This window comes from Adiantum capillus-veneris, chromosome 1 (genome assembly GCF_014529385.1).
Source record: "Adiantum capillus-veneris isolate H3 chromosome 1, ASM1452938v2, whole genome shotgun sequence".
In the NCBI taxonomy this organism is placed as follows: Eukaryota; Viridiplantae; Streptophyta; class Polypodiopsida; order Polypodiales; family Pteridaceae; genus Adiantum; species Adiantum capillus-veneris.
The window spans coordinates 11,760,145-11,784,092 of NC_140931.1; the positions used below are offsets into that span (position 1 = coordinate 11,760,145).

Sequence of the window (23,948 nt, forward strand, 5' to 3'; positions counted from 1 at the left end):
AATTGTCGGATACTTTTTGTTGGTAGTCCCACCTTGACTTTACGCCTTAATTGAGTTCACTTCCTAGTATCCACCAACTTGCTAAGTGCGACGGGGGGACCTATACGATCTTGCTCTGAGCCTAGACATCCTCTTACCATACGAATTCCAGTGCCGACCACTACCCATCTGCGGGTGAAACTACCGTTCACATTGGCCATGCAATGTCCGACCGTTTGCTACTTCAAGAAGAGGGTCTCAAAAACAAAACAAAACCCCTTGGAAAGAAACCAACAACTAAAGTTAGCAGTTGCCACGTCCTCGTGACATAGTTAACAGTTGCCACGTCCCCGTGACAGAAACTATTAACAAGATCAACCGCAACCTATTAGGCACAATAAAAATGCTCGAAGATCGTGTGTTTGCCCAAGAAAGTAAGATCACTGCAATGAGAGATCGTGTGACAGCCCAAGACGAAGAGATTGCGTCACTCAAGAAGGCGCTCCCAAAGGCACAATCACGAAACACACTTGAAGAGGGAGAACTACAACCCTCAGTAATAGAAGAACTAAACTCAATCAAAGAGCAAGTGCGAGCCATCAAAGAGGGGGAAGAGCAGTACAAAGAGATGACGACTTCCTGGGTGGACGTTATTACAAAGACTCAGCAGAAGGCAGACGAAGCCCAGAAATAGATTGAGGTGGCCAAGAAAGGGAAAAGCAAGGAAATAACGTCGACTCCCACCATTAATGTCACGTGACACATCCCAACCCTATGTGTCCGTGGACAAGCTACACCACAGCAGGGTTCAGTCAGTCCAGCCAGTTTAGATTAGCACTGATCTGGCACTTTTGTGAGTCTATTCGTAGACCGTGCATGCCCAGTCACTTAGCATAGATGCATATCCTCCGTTTGCACACAGCATGATCATCAGTATTCCCTTCAGAATCCAACAGATTCAGTCAGGGGAATTTTCCAGTGCATTTAGCCTATTTTCCCTATTTTTGGTTATTTTCACTTATTATTTTTAAGTGACTTTCCAACAAAAGTAGGTAGGGCAATTTTGCTAAGTTAATATATAAGCAAACCCAAGTTAGCACTTTCTGGCAGAAGAGGCAGCAGGAGCTTCCCGCTCAACAGGCAACTTCTCAGAAGTACCCCCTCAGACCCCCTAGCGTTTTTGGATCCCCCACACTCGCCACACCTCAGACCAGCGTTTTCAGTTGGTATCCTCGCCAGAAGTCTTCCAAGCCGGGCAGTTGCAGAATCGCTAGCAGCAGTACCCTATGCCCTAGCGTTTTGCAATGGCCATCGCCAGAAACCCCCAGCCAAGCTAGCGTTTTTGCTGGCGTTTTTGCCTTGCTGCAGCGATTTCACTTTCAGCCACAATTAGAGCACTTGCAGCAGCGTTTTCAGCCCTAGACACAGTAGCAGAGTAACCCCGTGGAGCATTGCAGAGATCCACCATTTTCAGCCCTTGAAACGCAACCAAAACAGTCATTTTCAGCCACCGAAACAGTCCCGAAATTCAGCAGATAGAAGACCACAGATTTCAGCCATCAAGTCGTCGTCGTCGTCGACATAGTCCCAGATTGCATCACTCCATTGCATTGTCATTGTATCACTTTGTGCAATCATAAGTAGACCACTCTCGCCGACGAGAGTGGGGCCTTCGGAGGAGGGTTTTACAACCTCTCGGGTGTCGTATCTCTTTTCTCTCCTTCTCTCAGTCTCATTCACTTGCACGCACAATATCCACTCACTTTGTTCGTGATCATAGCACTCTGCATAAGACGGAAGGCTCTCTACTTCCCTAAGAACTAAAAGGAACCTTGAGCAAATAAAGATCACTAATCTTGAGAAAATACAACATTCATTCCGCTGCACCTTACATTGGTATCAGAGCTTTGGAAGTGTTCTGCATTACTCAAGGAAAGAACCACAAGAACCACAAGAAAAAAAATTTGCTTGTTGTGGTCGCACGAACCCAAGTTTACTTGGGCGTGTCGATTCCTAATCGTGTTTTGTTGAAGAGTGACAGGAATCCCAAGAAAGAAGGGCTTGTCCAGCCTCCCCTTGTGTCTCTTTTCACTCATTGCGAGCGGACCGTGCACTTAGCGGCCGGCCAATCGACGTGAGGTGGGAAAAAGCAACCTTGGTGTGAGCGCAAGGCCGCCAAGGGGTGCGCCCGCAGAAAGGAGTAAAACTCGGGTGAAGAGAAGATACTTCTCCAATGCGATTTGCAAGCGAAAGAACACCTCAAGAACCTCAAGAACCCAAGAACCAAGACCCTCAAGAACCCAAGTTCCTAGTGTACTTAAGAACCAAAGATCCTAGTGCATGGTCATCACCCGAAGTGGAATGGATACTTCGCATACAGGTGATGAGCATGAGAGAGGCGACGAAGGATTCTCCCCACTAGGAGATTTTTCCAACCCTCCCCCTTCGCCATCTACGCCACAAGTTGTTCTAATTCCTATGGAAATGATGGTCAAGTCAATGATGGACATGATGCTGGCACAACAAGAAGCGACTCGCGTCACTTTAGAAGCAAATCGCGTTGCGTTGGCACAACAAGAAACCAATCGCCTTGCTTTCGAACGCGAGCACGATGAACGAAATGAACAACAAGCAGAAAGGGACGCCGAGCGTGAAGCTCAAAGGGAGCTACGCACTCAAGAATTTATTTCCCACGTGCTAGCCTCGAAGACTGAACCACCCAAAGATCGTGGAAGTTCATCAAGTGGTGCAAGCCACGATGCGGATTGCAACCATCCGGTCACAGAGAAGTTGACTTTCAGTAAGTATGACGGTAAGATGGATGCTATGGTTATTCATTCTTGGTTGCATCAATTTAATGCTTATTTTGCGACAACTAAGAAGACAGGAAATAGCAAGGTTTTGACGGCAGCTATGTACCTTGCCGGTGATGCCATCAATTGGTACCACGCATGGTAAGAGGCCCAGCTAGCCGCGCACCTAGAGACAGCCGACGATTTCACGCCCCTTTCCTTCGATTGGGCTGATTTCCAAGACAAGCTCAAGGCACGGTTTACGCCACCTCAGTACCTCGCACGATTGAAAGAGGATTGGCGCAATCTCAAGCAACATGGTACGCCAATCATGTCTTTTTCTAACCGTGTTTGCAGCTAGGCACTCAATTACGCAAATCGGATGATAAGCGCAAAGAGGCTTTTCTCTTTGGGTTAGACGAATACATCTAAGTTTGATGTTGAAGTCTTTGACCCCACGGATCTCAACAAGGCGATAGCAATTGCTCTCGCACGGGAGATGAAGCACAACAAGGAAAAGCCTAAGGAGAACAAGACTTCCACAAGTACCTCGCAGACTTCTCAGAACCCTCAGAATGGTAAGAACGGTAAGAATGGTAAGAATGATAACTCTTCTAACCAATCTTCCAACAGTCTCTCATCAAAGAATTCTTCCAATGAATCTAAGGGTAAGGCTAACACAACTGCTAAACCTAAGCTTACTCCAGATGAAAAGGTAGCACAAGGAATTGTAGGAGGATACATCACGTCGGAAGAACAAAGCACTTATTCTAAGGAAGGTCGTTGTTTCCATTGTCACATTCAGGGTCACATAAAAAGAACATGTCCTAAGCTTGAATCGAATGAATCTAAAGAACCCACAGCACCCACTTCCTTTGTCAATGCAATGAATGATAACACGAGTGTGCCCCAAGTTTCTCAAGACCCTCCCATTGATGAATCTCTCATTAAATGTTATGGTCGTACGTCGGAGCACCGTTTTGTCATATTGTTTGACCCAGGTAGTATGCATGATGTGATCAGTTCCTCTCTTGTTGAGAGAGCCCGCCTCAAAGTTAGTCCGAGATCTCCTATCGAGGTCTCTGGCTTTCGTCTCGGTATGGACGCTCTCATCACGGAGGAGTGCCTTGATGTGTTGTTTGCAATTCAACAGACTGCCTTCACTAGAAAATTTGTTGTTTCTCCTCTCTCAGGATGTGATATGATTTTGGGCATTCGATGGTTTCGTGAGACTAACGCTCTCATTGATTTTGAGGCTAACACTTAAACTCTCAATGCCAAAAGTGGTGTTCTCCTACTGTTTTTCATGGAGAGGACATTGCTCCTTCTCCATCTCTCATTGCTAATATGCACGACAAGGTTGAAAGGATTCGGGATAAGGAGATTCTCTCAATCTCTTTTTCTCCATAGCATGACACACAGACTTTGCATGATTATGAGAAGCAAGATGATTTGAAGAATAATGATTTGCATAATGATTTGGATGAAAAAGACAAGCATGATTAATTGCATGAAGATGATGTGATTGTTCACAAGGATAATGTGTTAGTAGATGCTTTTCCTAGCGAAGCTAACCTCGTTGAAGATTCGATCAATCACGAAGATCCGATCTTGGCTTTCGAGTCTAAGTCCAAAGAACCCCCACACGACGATTCGATCATTCAAGACGAACCGATCTTGGCTCTCGAGCCTTGGTCCAAAGAACCCTCACAGGAAGTATTATCTGTTCGCATGATTGATACGCACGCATTGTTCGAATGTTTCATTCATGATTGTTTCCTGTATTTTAGTCAGCATCGTTATGTGATCCCTTTTCCTAGGCATGACATATTGTATGTTGAGCACGTTTCTCTCATGGATGAGCACGAATGTATGCGGATTGTTCATGAAAAGCTGAAAGGTATGTATGTAAGGAAGTCACATTCCATGTCTCTTCCTTGGCATGACACAGTACCTAAAAGAGCACATGAAAGTGTGAGCACCAAGCATGGGCATTTCCATTGTGATTTGCCACAGTTGATTGATTTCGATCAAACAGAAAAGATTCGATCTCATTGTTTGCATACATTTGATGAACGGGTTGTCACTCCGTCTCTTTGTTCATCTACATTGCATACACAGTCTTTAGAGAAGACAATATTTTTTTCCTTCACTTTACATGGAATGGGTATGTTCATGGTTTTGTGTTGGAGATGGTTTCAGGAATTTTTAGCCATGGAGATTCTTGAAGACGAAAGAAACAGGTCTCTAGACAAAGTTGAAGCATCGAAGGAACCACAGAAGACTTTGTCGCTTTCGGCGCAGCCCAAAGAAGCAAGCGTTGCAGACCTTTATGAAGTTCAAGTACCGCACAACCCACACATCAGAGTGGGCCGGCGAAGAGTCCCTTCCAGGATTCCGGATGCTGTTGGCGATCTCCCTCGACGCCATACAGTTCGGTACCCGTACCTCACTTTGAAAAGGAGGGGATGTCACGTGACACATCCCAACCCTATGTGTCCGTGGAAAAGCTACACCACAACAGGGTTCAGTCAGTCCAGCCAGTTTAGATTAGCAGTGATCTGGCACTTTTGTGAGTCTATTCGTAGACCGTGCATGCCCAGTCACTTCGCATAGATGCATATCGTCCGGTTGCACACAGCATGATCATCAGTATTCCCTTCAGAATCCAACAGATTCAGTAAGGGGAATTTTCCAATGCATTTAGCCTATTTTCCCTATTTTTTGTTATTTTCACTTATTATTTTTAAGTGACTTTCCAACAAAAGTAGGTAGGGATATAAGCAAACCCAAGTTAGCACTTTCTGGCAGAAGAGGCAACAGGAGCTTCCCGCTCAATAGGCAACTTCTCAGCAGTACCCCCTCAGACCCCCTAGCGTTTTTGGATCCCCCACACTCGCCACACCTCAGCCCAGTGTTTTCAGTTGGTATTCTCGCCAGAAGTCTTCCAAGCCGGGCAGTTGCAGAATCGCTAGCAGTAGTACCCTATGCCCTAGCGTTTTGCAGTGGCCATCGCCGAAAACCCCAAGCCAAGCTAGCGTTTTTGCTGGCGTTTTTACCTTGCTACAGCGATTTCACTTACAGCCACAATTGGAGCACTTGCAGCAGCATTTTCAGCCCTAGACACAGTAGCAGAGTAGCAGAGTAACCCCTTGAAGCATTGCAAAGATCCACCATTTTCGGCCCTTGAAACGCAGCCAAAACAGTCATTTTCAGCCACCGAAACAGTCCCGAAATTCAGCAGATAGAAGACCACAGATTTCAGCCATCAAGTCGTCGTCATCGTCACCGTCATCGTCATCGTCATCGACATAGTCCCAGATTGCATCAGTCCATTGCATAGTCATTGTACCACTTTGTGCAATCATAAGTAGACCACTCTCGCCGACGAGAGTGGGGCCTTTGGAGGAGGGTTTTACAACCTCTCGGGTGTCGTATCTCTTTTCTCTCCTTCTCTCAATCTCATTCACTTGCACGCACAATATCCACTCACTTTGTTCGCGATCATAGCACTCTCCATAAGACGGAAGGCTCTCTCCTTCCCTAAGAACTAAAAGGAACCTTGAGCAAATAAAGATCACTAATCTTGAGAAAATACAACATTCATTCCGCTGCACCTTACAATTATCAACTTGACCCTAGAGGAGGAGCAAAGACGACGTGTGCGCTCTCTACATGTGCGAATTTGCCGTCTTAAAGACAAAGATAATGTAGACGAAGAGGTAAAAGAACTCATGGCTTTGATGGGGGTTCATGAGCCGATGCACTCAAGAGCCTGGAGAGTGGGAAGAGGCGCAATGGAACAAGCCAAGATGATCGAGTCCTGGGCTGCACCCTGCTGCTCAACTGGACTGCGCCCTCCCCCCCCCCCCCTGCTGTGACAATGCGTCGCCACCCCCAACCCCCCCCCCCCCCCCACCACACGGGATTACTAGAGGCTGGACTGCGCCCCACCCGCCCCACCCCCCCCCCCCCCCCCCCCAAAACCCGCAGGTGCATTACAGTGCGGACCTGCAAAATTTACATTTTCAGATTTCCTGCAGGGAAAGTTCAGAATTTCAGGATTTAAATAATTTTCAGCATTGACAGGAAATTGCAGAAAATCAAAAATGTATGATTGATATGGGGAACACACATGTATGCATCATGCGGGACAGGGATGTATGTGTGATGTGGACATAGTGGGTTGACTTGGCAGAAGTGCAGATTGTATTTTTTATTTTTGATGGACGTAATGACTGCTTCGCCGGTATGTAAGCCCCATCCGAAGGCAACTTTTGTGCTTACAAACAAGCGGATTACACAAATGGAGAGGGAGATGAAAGACTGGAAAGCAGATATGGAGGGATGGTGGAAAGAGAAGGCCAACCTTCTTCAAATGTTTCTCAACGAAGGCGCGCAGTGGAAGGAAGAGAAAGAGGACCTGCACGCAGAGCTACAAACACTTAAGGCGGACTCCAAAGCACTTAAAGAAGAGGTCTCAGCTCTCAAGCGAGAACTTGCCGATAGAGCGAGCAGTGGACTAGAGGAGGGGGAATTCCAGCCTTCTGTAGTAGAGGAAATCAAGGTCATCAAAGAGCAGGTACGGATGATCAAAGAGAAGGAGAAACAAAAGATGGTAAAGACGTCTTCGTGGATGGATGTGATCACGAAGACGCAAAAGAAGGCGGATGAGGCCGAGAAGTGGATAGAAGTCGCTAAGAAAGGCAAAGGGAAAGAAACCACATCTGTCCCCACTCCTACAATCATCAACATGACTCTAGAAGAAGAACAACGAAGGAAAACTAGAGCTTTGCATATAAGAGTAACCGGTCTAAAAGACCGAGATGATGTGGACGGGGAAGTTGAAGAACTTCTGCGCATGATGGGTAGTGAGGCTACTCATACAAAGGCATGGAGGGTGGGGAAGGAAATGGGGAGACTTCAAAAGGGAGAGCTCTAATCATCCGTTTCCCATCCATGGAGGCAAAGAAGGACTTCTTGAAGAAGCGTCCTACACTAAAGAAAACGGGCATATTCCTTGGAGATGACCTCACTCTCACACAGCTTGCGCATATGAGAGAGGTAATGCCAGAGATTCAAGCGGCAAGGGAGAAGGGAAAGACGGCCTTCTACAGAGATGGCCGGGTTGTGATTGTAGAGCGGCGCTCCACATGACAGTGCGAGACCCGTGGGACCAACCTCAAAGCGTCTTCTACTCTGAGACACATCAGGCCCATGGGCAGTCTATGCCTCACGTCAGTGGATATAGATGGGAGACTGCCTATAGACAGGAGACACGATCAGAGCGCAAAGGGCGGGGATCAGGAGGAGTGGCAATGTTATTCAGGGAGGAGTTGCAGCCATTGATACATATAGCCCGCAGAGATGAGCAAGCTAGGTACATGTGGGTGAGGCTGAGAGCAGAGACAGACAGATATCTTCACATTGCTATTTGCTACTTTCCCCCGAGCACGTCAGTGTATGCACCACCCAGAGGACAGTCCCCTTTCTCTAGTTTGGATGATGACATATGGGAGTTCTCTAGAGATGGTGACATCATCATTCTAGGGGATTTCAATGCTAGGACTGCCCATCATCAGACAGTATTTTATGATACTTCAGAGGAGATGCTGAGAGAGCTGGATGCTGCAGAGACAGGCCTATCCAGACTATCACAAGATGGAGAACACACTGAGTATGGACGACACTTGGACTGCACATGGATTGGCCATCTTGAATGGCCTACAGAGATTTCCAGCCTCAGGGGGTTTTACATGCTTTCCACACAGACATGGAGCCAGCACAGTGGACTATGTCATGGCACAGCCGAGCCTCACCTCTAGTATCCAGGATCTCACGATTGGACCCAGACCTGTTGGCGTGGCAGTGGATCATGCTCTTGTGTCAATGACCATCTCCTTTCAGTTTAGTGTAGCACACAGGCTACGGACAGCAGCCCCTACTCTCTACACCTTCACGCGGGAGACAGACTCTGTATACATAGATGGGATCTACAGACGCCTATGCACAAAGGAGCCAGGGCGACCTCTGGAGGAGCTTACTACTATATTGACACAGACACTACATGATGCAGTAGCAGAGGCATACCCAGCCTGAGCAAAGACGCCGTTCGGGGAGCATGCCCCAGAACAGTTGGTATGATGAGGAATGCCGGACACTAGAGCTAGACTTCAGAGGGAGGTGCTTTAGGGGGACATCACTCACAGACAGTCACAGATTGACTTCCGACGCCTAGTGCGGCGGAAGAAGAGGGCATTTTTGGCTCGGCTAGAGCGGGATCTATATCAGCTGTTCTTGAGTCAGGACTCACGTGAGGCATGGCGGCTCTTTCAGGAGCACTCTCCCCCCCCCCCCCCCCGCCATCACTTCTACAGAGGACTGGGGCCAGTATGCATCATCTCTGTACACAGTTCCTGAGCAGCCCCCCCTTCCCGACCCCCCCGATCCATGCCCACACACATGTGCTTTTTTCACCGCGGAGATGGTGAGATAGGCCATTGACAGGATGAGGACTGGGAGAGCTTACGATCATGATGGTTTAGTGGCTGAGCATTTCACACATGCTAGAGATCTACTAGCAGAGCTTCTAGCAGTGATGTTTAACCGTGCCATGTGTGAGGGCTTGCCTAATACTTGGAGCCTATCTACTATTGTACCTATCTTCAAGTCGGGAGACTCTATGGAGCCTGGGAATTATCGCACTATCATGATTGGACACACATTGGCACGGTTGTACGCATCTATTCTTGAGCAACAGCTGAGTAGATGGGCAGAGAGGGAGGGGATACGTGCAGCCGGGCAGGCAGGGTTCAGGAGGGGTTTTTCTACTCTTGACCATATCTTGACACTCAGAGCCATCATTCAGAAGGGTAGATCGCGTGGGAGACGGATCTATTGTAGCTTTGTGGATTTCCGCAAAGCATTTGACATAGTGCCTAGAGCTAGATTGATGCGCAGATTACAGCAAATGGGAGTACCCACAGAGCTCATTTGGGGGGTCATGGCATTATACAGGTCAGTAGTGGGGCACGTACGCACCTCAGAGAGTCTATCCACACCGATTCACTCCACTATTGGGGTGAAGCAGGGCTGCCCGCTCTCTCCTACTCTATTTGGTATGTATGTGGATGAGGTTTCTGACTACATTGAGAGAGATGGTGATAGAGGTGCACAGCTCGCAGGAACATGGATTCCATTATTGTTATATGCTGATGATATTGTGTTGATCTCTGACTCTCCAAAGGGGATGCAACGTCACTTGGATGCTTTGAATAGGTTTGCTCAGGAAAGTGGTTTGTCCGTCAACCTTGGTAAAACCAAGGTCATGGTATTTAATACCACCCCACAATGGATCAGGAGGTCAGCACCAGCATTCACATACGGCCAGGAGACTGTGGAGTATACAGATGCGTACACTTACCTCGGAGTGGTTTTTAGTGGGCCAGCATTTTCATTGAGGAGGGCAGCAGAGACTAGACTGACCAGAGCCCATGCAGCATTGGGTAGATTGGAAAGGATGTGTTCACATGTTCAGTTTCAGGAACATAGGACAAAGCTCTGGCTCTTTGACACTCTGGTGGCTTCTGCATTACTTTATGGAGCTGAGATCTGGGGACCTTCATTAGATCATCACGGGAGGACATGCCGCAGTGATGGATGGGGGGACATGGAGAAGCCTCTGGTCTCTATGAGCTCGCGGCTCATTAGAGCCAAGGCCTCAGTACCCGTGCTATTGTTCGAGCAGAGCTAGCTGCCCCCCCACTAGTGGTTCAGGCGCTCACCCGATCGGTCTCCTTCATACACCGCATGTGGGAACTTCCCAGAGACAGATATGCCCACCTTGCACTTGAGTCCTCTCGACAGTTAGCCATGCAGGGAGTTACAGCATGCTGGTATGGGGAGATGACTTCATGGTTTCAGGCGCATGGGTTCAGCATACACAGATTGCCTCCCTTCCAGTACTCACTGGATGCACCCTCTCTGACTCTTACACAGTCCGAGATCACCAGGCTCATCCGCCAGGACTTGACTCAGCTAGACACCAGGAGGACATGGATACAGCCAGCACGAGCTGGGCACGAAGATGGCTTTCTACAGAGAGCATCTCCTCCAGCTTACGGTTGATGGCTTTGTGACGAGGCCGAGATACATGGACACCCACTTGTCTCATGGGATACGATGTGCTATCGGCCAGATACGTACATCTTCACACCAACTGTGGATCGAGACTGGGAGATACAGCGGAGTACCAGCAGAGGCCAGGACATGCCCCCTGTGTGACATCGAGCCTGAGACAGAGTTGCACTACACATGCCACTGCCCCATCTACTACGAGATACGAGGCCGCTTCCATTGCTTGTTCAGAGAGGGCTTTGGACCATTCTCCAGAGTCATGCAGTACGAGGATCAGAGATGCTTGGGTTTGTTTTTGCTCGAGCTACGCAGACACAGAGAGAGCCTGATGAGAGGAGAGGCTAGCCAGTCCCAGAGACAGATCACAGATTTCTTTAGAGCTGCCACCCCTGGACACCCGGAGGAGTTACTACCACAACAGAGCTCGTTGTCTCACACCAGAGGCACACTGATCGACCGAGCGACTGAGCTTGGAAGATCCAGACGCCCACGACTGCGGAGGACTACACACCATCGACGGAGGCTGCAGTACGAGGATCAGAGATGCTTGGGTTTGTTTTTGCTCGAGCTACGCAGACACAGAGAGAGCCTGATGAGAGGAGAGGCTAGCCAGTCCCAGAGACAGATCACAGATTTCTTTAGAGCTGCCACCCCTGGACACCCGGAGGAGTTACTACCACAACAGAGCTCGTTGTCTCACACCAGAGGCACACTGATCGACCGAGCGACTGAGCTTAGAAGATCCAGACGCCCACGACTGCGGAGGACTACACACCATCGACGGAGGCTGCATCAGAGGATTCGGATCACTTTGGCTCGACATGCACGACGCCCGGTCAGACTACTGACCATGGAGGAGATTGATGAGAGCTGCCAGCGACCGATGTTGGATATCCTGTGATCTAGCTATCCCAGCTAGCTGTTGTTCACACCTAGTAGTTTAGGATTCCATGGTATTTTATTGTGACATTTGTCATTTCATTTTTGTCATTGTTGTCATCTTGTTACTATGACTCTGACTTTGTATCAGATCCACCACATTGTAACTTTCTGGTCTCATAGGTCACTTTGGCCTTTTGAAGACGTTAATATAACATTTCATTTCTCTGATTAGCCCTCTTGTGATTGTACTCCTCCCCGTATGTTTTGAGATGATGTATTATTTGATGGATGTACCTTTTGGTCTCATAGGTCATTTTGGCCTTTTGAAGACGTCACTATAACATTTCATCTCTCTCTCTCTCTCTCTCTCTCTCTCTCTCTCTCTCTCTCTCTCTCTATCCCCCTGCGTGTCCGCGCGCTCTCTCTCTCTCCCTCTCCCTCTCTCCCTCTCCCTCTCCCTCTCTCTCCCTCTCTCCCTGCATGTCCGCGCGCTGCCCACCCCCAGCTGTAGCAGTTCGCGGCACAGCCGCTGCTGCAGCCCCACCTGCCACTGCCGCCCCTGCCGCCGCTGCCATTCGCTGCCGACTCCCCCTGCTGCGTCGCTCCCGCCATTGCCCCCGCCTGCTGTTGCCGCCTGCTGCTGAACTGCCCCCCCCCCCCCAGCCTCCCCCTCACGCAGCCCCTCCTCTCTCCCGATCACACAGCCATCTCTCTCTCTCTCTCTCTCTCTCTCTCACACACACACACACACACACACACACGGATACATACCCACACACACACTACACACATACACGTACTCCCCTTCTCCCCTCTTCTTCACAATATGAAGAGAGGGTAGCTCCGAATACAACTATGTCTTCCCCCATCATCAAGACGCCGAAATCGACAATGAAGACAACCTTCATGCTCACGAACAAGAGGCTTGCACAATTGGAGGAGGACATGAAAGAATGGTGGATGGAGAGAGAGATATGGAGGGAGGAGAAAGCCACCTTCATCAAGCTATGGAACGAAGAAAAAGAGGACATGAGAGCGGAAATCCAAAACCTCAAAGAGGAGAAGGAGAGAAGGGCACGGGAGAACGAGAAGGAGAGGGAGAGATGGAGGAAAGAGCAAGAAGAGATGAAGGCACAAATCGACCTCCTTCATGCTTCCATCACATCCCTCACCCCCGAGGAAGGAGAGATTAAAGAGGAGGCTAAGGAAGCCCTCAAGGAGGAGATCACCAAAGCCCTCACCGCAAGCATTGAGGACAAATTAGAAGCCACCAAAGAAGGATGGGTCGAAGTGGTCAAAAAGAATATCAAGAAGGTAGCAAGAGAGGAAGCCCAAAAAGATGAGGTACTCATCGTACACACAACCATCGAGGAGGAGAAAATGCGACAAGCTCGCCGTCTCAATGTGCGAGTGACCGGCATCAAAGAAGAAGAAGGGTCCACACCCGAGAGCGATGGGAAAGCCTTATGCAAGAAAGTGGGATACAAGGAAGAAGAGATCCCTTTCTCCAAAGTTTGGAGAGCCGGTAAAGATCCAAAGAAGAGAGCTCTCATCCTCCAATTCGCCTCCGAGGAGTCTCGAACTTCTTTCCTCCGAAAGAGGGTCATCTTGAGAGGGCTAGAAGGCCCCCCGATTTATCTTGATGATGACCTCACAAAGATGCAACAAGATCACCGCCGCACGTGCATGCCTAGAGTCCACCAGGCCCGCAAAGAAGGGAAGAAGGCAGTATATCGAGATGGTAGGGTTATCATTGATGGCAAGACCATCGCATAGGGACTCGCGGCCTGTGGGACACACGAGGAGATTCATGTCACGGTTTGGAATTGCAATGGAGACCTATGGACACACCCAGAGAGACTTGAGGAGGTGATGAGAGGTCGAGACATCATTCTACTTACAGAGACACACGAGAGCCCAGAGAGAGGGTTACCACGGATACATGGTTTCCAATGGGAGTCTCTACATCGGGGATGCATGCGCCAGCACACCACTCGCGGTTCAGGAGGAGTGGCTATACTCTTTAGACAGGGGCTTCACAGCAGACTACAGATTGTTGCCCGGGACCCACAGGCCCGATACATGTGGATTCGCCTCGAGCTCTCACGAGACAAGATCGTCTACATTGCCCTTTGCTACTTTGCTCCCACAGGCTCCAGATTCGCCCCTATTGAGCAGGAGCCACCGTACGCATGCCTCACGGAGGAGATTATGGAGTACTCCACACTGGGTGAAGTCTTCCTTATGGGAGACTTCAATGCTCGTACGCGCAGTGAGCAGTGTGAAACATATGACCTCGAGGACCCAGAGGCACTACACACTCTAGATGAGGAGGCTACTATGAGAGATACAGCAGACAGAGCTCCAGTCACAGCCTACGGACGACACCTACTTCGACTTGGCTCCCAGCACCGTCTCGTTATTTATAACGGGATGGCCCAGTGGCCCACCTCAGGGGGCCTGACTTGTATGCCACATGGAGTTACAGAGGGAGGGGGGAGTACAGTCAACTATATTCTGGGACCCAGGGAGGCTATACACCTTATCACATCCTTCACCATTCCACCCATACCCATCGGAGCCGACCACACATACCTCTCTTTCTCCATCACCGGAGATACCATCCCACATAGCTCCACAGCACACACTCCACACACCACCATCCATTTCACACATGAGCTAGCCTCTCTTTACTCAGCCGAGGTCGAGCATGGCCTATGCCTCCTCCACCCATCCACACCACTCTCAGTTCTCACATCACATATCTCTTCCGTTCTCCACACTTCAGCTATTAGCTCTTTTCCACACACCACTCACACAGGACGCACTCCCCCCCCCGGGACTATGCCTCAGAACCGCTGGTATGATGATGAGTGCAGAGAGTTATACCGACGCCTCCGTGCACGGCGAGCCTTAGGAGAGATCACAGAGAGAGAGGCCAGACGAGATATGAAGACGCTGACACGCCAAAAGCGGCGAGCATTCGAAGAGGCACAGGAGCTTGAGCTATACCGCCTATTCATGAGCATAGATAGCGCGACGGCATGGCGCACCCTGCGCGAGCCACGTCCGACCACAGCTATTGAGGATCCACAGATATGGCATGATTATGCAGAGCGCCTCTATGAGGTGCCAGGGCAGCCTCCTATCCCACAGCCACATGAGCCACGCCCCACGTGCTCCTCCTTCTTTACAGCAGAGATGGTAGAGAGGGCCATACGCTGCATACAGCACAGACGATCAGCTGACCACACTGGATTACAGAGTGAGCACATCATTTATGCGGCCTCCACTATAGCCCCGTTGATTGCACATGTCTTCAACCGGGCTATAGGGGAGGGCTTCCCAAAGGAGTGGACACAGCACACCATAGTGCCTATCCACAAATCTGGCGACACCCTGGACCCAGGGAACTACAGGACTATCATGATTGGCCACACGATGGCCAAGCTATATGGAGCAGTACTTGAGGCACAGCTTAGCTGCTACGCAGAGACCGAGGGTTTACGAGCTCCAGGCCACGCAGGTTTCAGACGAGCTTTCTCCACCACTGACCACATCTTCGTTCTGCGCTGCCTCATTGATGGGGCAAAGGCGCGGAAGAAGAGGCTTTACTGCTGCTTTGTGGATTTCCGCAAGGCCTTTGACACAGTCCCACGCGAGAGACTCTTCCAGCGCCTTCACAGCATTGGGGTACCGACAGAGATGATTTGGGCCATATATACTCTCTACGAGAGGGTGACGGGTCGAGTTCGTTGCCCAGGCGGCTTTTCAGAGACCATTGCTAGCACCATTGGTGTTAAGCAAGGATGCCCACTCTCCCCGACACTCTTTGGGCTCTACATCGACGAGATCTCCGACTACATACTACGAGCAGGGGGAGAGGGGAGCGACTTGGCAGGTACTCCGGTCCACATCATGTTATTTGCTGATGATATTGTGTTGATTTCACAGTCACCCGAGGGCTTGCAACGCCATCTTGAGGCCTTGGACGATTTCAGCACACACAAGGGGTTGACTGTGAACCTTGGCAAAACCAAGGTCATGATCTTTCACACATCCAGTGCAGTGAGGAGCGCTGCCACCTTCACAGCAGCAGGAGGACAGGTTGATGTAGTCACCTCCTATGTCTATCTTGGCATCACATTCACCAGCCTACCAGGACCCTTCACTATGAGGCAAGCTGCTGCTGACAGGCTCACCTGAGGATATGCAGCTCTGACCATGCTAGAGCGGAGATGCCACCAGGCACACTTTCAGGAGCCCCGCACGAAGGGCTGGCTTTTTGACACCTTAGTCACCCCGGCCCTGATGTACTCGGCGGCAGTCTGGGCACCAGGATTGACAGATGACCAGTGGACACAGCTTGAGAGACCACAGGTATGTACGATCTCACGCTTGCTCCGCAGCAAGAAGACAGTGCCACATGACATTATTAGAGCCGAGCTCGCCACACCACCTATGGTTGTAGAGGCATTATTCCAGACAGTCTGCTTCATCCAGAGGATGAGAGAGCTACCTCCTGACAGACTCACTCGTAGAGCATTTGAGGCAGCTATACAGCTATCAGAGAGTGGGCATGCGAGAGCTTGGTACTCACAGGTCAGAGCATGGTTTGAGGGACACGGTCTTGACATGGAGAGCCTACCACCATTCCAGTACGACCCCCACTCACCATCTGTTCACCTCTCTCGTAGTGAGAGAAACTTGGTATTGAGACAGGATCTGTGGCAGCTATACACTAGGAGAGTCTGGGAGTTACCTGGCTTGGGGACGAGGATGTCAGATTACAGAGACCAGTTTCTCACCATATTGTCTGGGGGGTTCATACAGAGACCACGCTATATGGACACATATATGCCACATAGCTCACGGGTGGCGATTGGTCAGCTGAGAGTGGCTTCACACAGGTTAGAGATTGAGATCGGGAGACATACTGGTGTTCCCAGGGAGGAGCGAGTCTGCAGAGCCTGCACAGAGGAGGTGGAGAGTGAGGAGCACTTTGTATGTAGATGCAGAGCATACACTGAGATCAGAGGCAGGTATGAGGCCTTATTCAGAGGACAGCCCACTCTCCGAGAGATCATGGACTCTCGAGATCAGAGACAGCTCGGACATTTCTTACTAGAGATACAGAGCCATCGGGACACACTACTACAGCCACGCACAGCTACACAGACAGAGGGGAGACAGTCGCAGCTCACAGACTTCTTTCAGAGGATTGCCACCCCTACCTCACCAGATACTCAGAGAGGAGTGACACTCCCACAGGCGGAGGTGAACCGAGCTAGACGACGACCACGAGTCACAGGCTACAGGGGCGTGAGCTCCCACCACCGACAAATCGAGGAGATCCGAGCCCGGGAGCGCCGTGCCACTGAGGAGCGAGTAGCTCAGATGAGGGCCGACCCGACAGCTTTCATCCGGGTAGCCTTGGCACCAGCCCCGCCCATGTACCACATCTTACATCCCCCCATTTGTACAGGATGGAGCTAGAGAGCTTGATGCATTCTCATGATTGTACTACCTTGAGCATATAGACATGCATATACCCCTAGAGATAGAGCCCCATCCCTCCTCAGATACTCCATTACCTACATTCAGTTCAGTTTTGTATCAGTTTTGTTTCATTTGTCTTTCCGATAGACGGATGACATACACGCCATGTACATTTGATTTGTCTCATAGGCCGATTTCGGCCTGACATAGACGTTAAAAATCTTTCTTTCTTTCTTTCTCTCTCTCTCTCTCTCTCTCTCTCTCTCTCTCTCTCTCTCTCTCTCTCTCTCTCTCTCTCTCTCTCTCGTTACCTGTCTCTCGCTCTTCTGGTATAGGTTGCCTCATGCTGCCACATCTTCCTCCTTTGTTCAATGCCAAAGCAGGGCTGCTCCACCACCTCTGTTCGATGCTTTTCCAGAGGTTAATTTAGCATCAGCGTTTTACGTCTATGTGAGCTGGTAGCGATGCCCTATAAAAAGCATGCGCTGCTCGAAAAATGCGTCCAGCACTATGACTACGAGATTAGGTCAGGCCCAAGGATTCCTCCCCTTACCGCATCCTTTGTATGGAAATTTGTGGTGCCAGCATTCCCAGAAACTCTTTGTCAAGGTAAAAAAATATGGTCCCAAGCAAGCTGTTTATGCCTATCAGTACAGTGTAATATTTCTTGCTGTAAAAAGAAATCCCCCATAGTAACGCCAACAGGGTAGGTCTTACAGTTCTACTATAACGCTGATGTGGGTGCCTTTCTAGTAAGCGCCATAGAGGGTGTTCATGAGCAACTTGCTGTATTCCTTATCATCTGACAACAGCAGGACATCAGTTCTGCTATCTTGCCTTGATTATACCAATATGCTCATTTCGCGAATAATGTGTTACTCCTGTCACCTTGCTCCCTTCCTTATGTCCATTTTGGCTGACTCTTGAGTGAGTTCATTATCGCCTGGGTCTTGGCTGACTCTTACTTCGCCAAATCCCTCCAAGTCTTTAGTAATTCGCATATGACCAAGATGACTCATGATGGCTTTGACACAGCCTTTCAGCTCACGAAGCGGGATATAGCAAATGACATCATGGGGTGTGGCAATAGCTTGAGAGAGATGCTTAAGGACACCCAATATCTGCTCTGTAAGAGCTCAAAAACCTTATGCTTGAAGATTCAATCCCAATATCTTAAGGCAATAGAGATTATTATCTCGGCACCCCACAAAAATCCGACCTCCCATCATTACTGGTGAAGAGAATACATCTCCAGGCAGCTTTAAGACAGCAAGAAGCTCACATCCTCTGCCAGCAACAGCAAATTGAAACTCCTCGACAACATACTTACTTGAATCTCCTCTCTTCGTATGGAAATCCTGAACATGACTACCACTACTTGATTTGGCCATCGCCGACCCTGCATAAACTTTCAACACATGTACCTGTCCAGAGGAACCACAAGCACAGACTAGCCTAAAATTGTGACAGTAGATTGTGCCATTGATAGATTCTTGATTCACCAGATTGACACTTTCATCCACATACGCCGATGATGTGATTGGCTCACCTAGACAAAGCTTCCACAAACATACACCAGAAAAAAGATGCAGAGAATACACCCAACCATCTCTAGAACATACTAAAACCTGTGATGGAAGTGCTGCAGTAAGGGTCGCTCCTGCAAATACAGGCCCTTCGCTGGCGTATTCCCAAACAATTGAACCACTCCATGTAAAAGCTACCACTTTTCCATTCACAAGAGTGCAGATTAAGTAGCCTGATGTAACATCAACAGATAATGAGCCAAAGATGGGAGCTCCACATGCATGTGTCCAAGCAACCTTAGGCTGAGAGCAATCTGTCATGAAGGCCACGATTGTTCCAGCTGTGGTAGCAATGTAAGTCAAAAACCGAGTTGGATCATGAGCTGCAGCTCCAAATATGCTTGCGTGGCAATCATGAACCCAGACACACCTTTGCTCTACCACACTCAGAGCATACAGATGATGATCATGGGATCCAGACCAAATAAGTCCTCTCCAGTCCACTGTAGGCTGGCACTTAACCTCTTCTTGAGTTTGGAATTTCCACTTTACAGTGCCCCTTTCACTATCTAAAACATACAAGATCCCATCATAAGAGCCCACTACAACATGTTTGCCATCAGATGTTATGGCCGCTGTGGATTCAACTCTACCCCCTACCTCTCTCTCCCAGACCAAGTTACCATTCAAGGCATCCACGCATACAAAATTGTGCGCATGTGAGCCAACAAGCACAAACCATGTAGACTGATATCGCATCAAAACAGGCGAGGCATCAACACAGGCTTTTAACTGAGTTTTCCACCAGATAGACAGACCGAATAAGCCATTCACTGATGGCGAGTCAAAAAAGAAATTGTGCATTGAAAGATGAGTTTTCATTGGCATGCACACATTGCAACGGAACAATGCCTGGGGCGCATCATCCTTGCGTACAAATGGCCAATTATCGTCTTCCTTTGCCTGCCTAGAATCAGCACTTTCACAGGATAAATTTTGCTCACTGTGAAAGGAAAGCGCACAGGAATTAGAAGAATTTTGGTTCTGATCCTTCTTGGCCCGCTTGAAAGCCCTCATGTCAGGTAAGCTTTCTTTCCAGTTAGAAGCTAATGGCCCATTTGCCTCCTCCTGCAGAGCTCTTAAAACAGGCTCCAACTCAATGACAGATCTATGTGTGTACAAAAGCCGCATGTCTATAGCCAGAATATGAGCTACATGAGCTGCAGAAACAGATGTACCACCTAAGGAGAAAAAATCATCATAAATAGATACGTTATCAAGCTTCAAAACACGCTCAAAAGCATTCCTGATACGATTGGAAAAGGAGCTGACTTCTTCTGCTGAAAAATCAAGAGTTGGGGCAGCTGGTCTGTTCACCTCCAAAGCAGAAAGAGCTTGATAATCTATTTTGCCAGAGCTCAAACTTGGTAAGGTCTCTACAATACTAAAAAAACCAGGCATCATCACCATTGGTAGCCTTTCAGTTAGCCATATTCTCAGGGATGAAATTATCCTGGAAGTTTCCATGCTCCCCACATCCGCCAACTCTTTGAAAGTGGCAGAAACATCATATGGAGTGCTACTTCTAAACGGATTTAACATGACATGAGCAACGACTGTGCTATCTGAGCTTGCTCCTTTCTGACAGCTTACAGCACATTGAGAGACCAAAGGGTGCCTCCCTAAAGCGTTTTCAACCTCATCGAGGCTGACCTTGTTGCCATTCACCTTGACTACTCTATCTTTCCTGCCCAAAAATAACAAGCTCCCATCCTTCAGCCTCTTCACATAATCGCCTGTTTTGAAGAAACGGACATTGTAGTGAGCCGCATTAGGATCAACAATAGCAGTAAACTTATCATGTCTACTAGACGTGTCATTATGATAGCCTACGGCAACGAGCACCCCGCCCACCCATAATTCTCCCTCATCACCACTCTCTGACTGTTCGGAAAATATTTCAACAATGCACCCAGGAAGAGGCTTCCCAATAGGTACAGAAAAATAATTCCAGGTCTCCTCTAGTGATCTACAATCGAAACACAAGCAATCTCCAGATAGCTCAGTGCACCCATACAGATTGAGGATTGTTGTGCAAGGCAAGAGTGCTTGCATTGATTTGAGCAGATCATAGGGTAAAATTTCCCCACTCAGCACAAGAACCTTGACTGACAGAAAGGCATGACCACTGGGATGAGGTGACAACGCAGGAAGCACCGCACGCATCAAAGAGGGAACAGCTGTTAGGCGACTTACATTGTAGGCCTGACAAAAGGGAAGAAGTCCCAGAGGGTTTCTGAACAACTTGTCAAACGGTGGGACCACTATCAATGAACCTCCAAGGAGAGGTCCAAACAGCTCTGTAAGATGATCGACGAAGGCAACAGAGGTTTTAAAAATGGCCACATCACCTTCAAGGAAGGGATACGCTTCTTGCATCCACCGCAAGCGATGCAAAAGACCCATCTCTGTTCCATAAACACCTTTGGGTTCTCCTAGCGATCCAGATGTGTAGAGCACATAACAATACGATCGCAAACCCATGAAATGACAAGAGCACAAACACTCTGCTACATCTGAGTTCACGAGAGGATCAAATCCATGCTGAAGGTGATCTACGTCAATGCATAGAACAGACGATTCAAATGATGTATCTATCAAATCTATAAAAGCATAATTTCCTTGCTGGTTTGTCAAAAGAATTGATGGCTGTGAATCTGCCACAACCCTTGCAATCTTCCTGACTGGCCAGGAGGGCTCCAATGGCACAAATGCAAGACCACATTGAAGCACGGCTAGAATTGCTGCTATGTACTCAACCGATGGTCCAATTAAAATGCCCACTCTGATCACAGAATCGTCTTCAGGAACCTGGTAAGATGGTGATCTTACAGTATCTGGGAGAAGCTTCCTAAGTCGCTCAGCCAATGCATTTGCAAGAGTGAAGAGATCAGAATAGGTAAAGGTTCTATCACCATCATATGCGCAAAGCTTGTTGCTGAAATAATCAGGGTTTCGATGTACCATAGGTGGCTGAGAAGACGACATGAATTTAAGCAAAGAGTCACCCTCTTCATCTTTGCTTGCACAAACACCACTGTGTGTTTGCCTTTTCCATGCGACTGACTTGGATTTGCGAGCTGTACAGCCATGGCCAAATCCTTCTTCCTTTCCTTCTCCTCCATTCCCGCCCTCCCATTTCTCGTTTTCGCTGGCTTTAGTATCGGCTCTATGCTCCTTTCGTTCTTCCAGGCGCTGTTCTTTGAGCGGTTGGACAACTGCCAGACGCTGAGGGTGAAGACGAGCAAGATGGGCAAACGCACAGAAAAGGCACTGTTCAGCTCGACATTCGTCCACCATTCCCTCCCTCCCTCCCTCCCTCCCTCCCTCCTCGCTTGCGGGCGCGCTCCCTTCTGAGAGTTCAAGACTCGTGGTTACATGTGCAAGCCGTCGGCGAGATGGTCCGATGCAAAAGCGTTGACATCACCGGTTCCAACTTCCGCCTGTTTAGCGCTGTTCGGATTGAGCTTCTCTCATTGAGATAAATCATAGGGAAAATTACCAAAATACCCCTCTAATTTGTGAAAATTCTCAAAATATGTGGACAAGTTTTGAGATTTACATCTCAAGGCAATATCTTCTAAAGATAGACTTCATTGAGCAAAAGAAACAATTTTGTGCGGATTACATGAAGAAATGGTTGAGTATGTCAACTCCCAATAGCCTGGTTCTATCACCAAAGTAATCTGCAACACCATGGTTGCGACCTGCACCAATTTTTAACAAGGGGCTAGACGGAATGTCAAGTCCATGGAAAACAAAGACAAAAGTGATGCAAAGAGGAAAACCAATGCCCAAAATTCTTCCCAAGGCAATTCCAATAACGACAACAACAACAATCGGTCCAAGCGGAAGGATGTCTCCTCACCACCAGTTACACAGAATGTTGGACGTGCTAGTGATGCACCTTCCACTAGTACACACACACCTGTTGCTCCAGAGAGAGCAAAATCCAGCAATTATGCACTTCGGAGGTCTACTCGTACATCTCATGCACCTAAGCGTTTTGAGCCAGGATTAGACTACTTACTAGTCATTGATTGCGGTGAACCCACTTGCTACAAAGAGGCCATTCAAATGGATGATAGCGTGAAGTGGGAAGAGGCTATGCAATCTAAGTATAACTCAATTTTATCCGATAAGACTCGGGAACTGACAAATTTACCTACAGGTAAACAGACATTGTCATGCAGATGGGTGTACAAGAAGAAGTATATAACTGATGATCCTGAGCCTAAGTATAAGACACGATTGGTAGCAAAAGGGTTCAAGCAAATGCAAGGCATTTATTTTGATGAAATCATTTATCCAGTGGTCAAGTTGACTACATTGTATCTTGTGCTTGGTCTAGTAGCCATCAAGGACTTGGAATTTGTCCCAATGGAAGTGATGGGGATCTTGAAGAGGATGTTTACATGGAACAACCAGAGGGTTTTACAATAAAGCCTGAGAAGCCAACACGGGTAGAACTGGTGTGTAGATTCAAGAAAGCTTTGTATGGATTAAAGCAAGGCTCAAGGCAATGGTACATCAAGTTTGATAAGTACATTCAAGCCCACGGTTGTGTACAGAGCCAAGAGGATCATTTCTTGTATACAAAGAGGTTGAACAATGGTTCCCTCATCATCTTAATTTTGTACATGGATAACATGCTCATAGCCGGGAAGTCAAAAGATGAGATTGCACTTCTCAAGGATGTCTTAAGCAAGCAGTTTGCTATGCAAGATTTGGGTGATGCACATCACTTTCTTGGTACTCATATCAAGAGAGATCGCAAACGTGGCATAATTGAACTTTCGCAGGAAGAGTATGTCCATGAGGTCTTGCAACATTTTAATATGCAAGGGGGGAAATCATTGAGTACTCCTATGGCTGCATACAAAAAACTTAGCAAGCATGATTGTCCCAAATCAGATGTTGAAAAGGTAGAGATGGCAAAAGTGTTATATTCTTCGATAATTGGCAATCTTATGTCTGCCATGGTTAGCACACGGCCAGACATGCATATGCAGTGGGAGTGGTCAACATGTTTATGGCAAATCTAGGCAAAAAGCATTGGGAAGCAATGAAGCAC

General features: G+C 48.4%; 2 protein-coding genes across 3 annotated transcripts in view; both read right to left on the reverse strand.

The window, feature by feature from the left end:
* The window catches only part of LOC147464326 (AMP-dependent synthetase and ligase family protein), a 48,110-nt gene extending 26,329 nt beyond the window's left edge, over positions 1-21,781 (reverse strand). Inside the window, exons 1-2 of the mRNA XM_086514046.1 lie at positions 20,406-21,781; positions 17,600-20,342 (exon numbers count right to left, since the gene is read on the reverse strand). Of these exons, the coding sequence (XP_086370172.1) occupies positions 18,434-20,342; positions 20,406-21,358 (2,862 nt within the window). The 5' untranslated portion in view covers positions 21,359-21,781 and the 3' untranslated portion in view covers positions 17,600-18,433. The remainder of the gene's footprint in view (positions 1-17,599; positions 20,343-20,405) is intronic.
* The window catches only part of LOC147464325 (uncharacterized), a 49,323-nt gene extending 27,114 nt beyond the window's left edge, over positions 1-22,209 (reverse strand). Inside the window, exon 1 of one of the 2 annotated variants that reach the window (XM_086514032.1) lies at positions 21,790-22,209. In XM_086514032.1, coding sequence (XP_086370158.1) covers positions 21,790-22,174 — 385 coding nt within the window. In that variant the 5' untranslated portion in view covers positions 22,175-22,209. The remainder of the gene's footprint in view (positions 1-21,789) is intronic. The other variant, XM_086514025.1, reaches the window with a different exon arrangement.
* Positions 22,210-23,948: the final 1,739 nt, after the last annotated feature.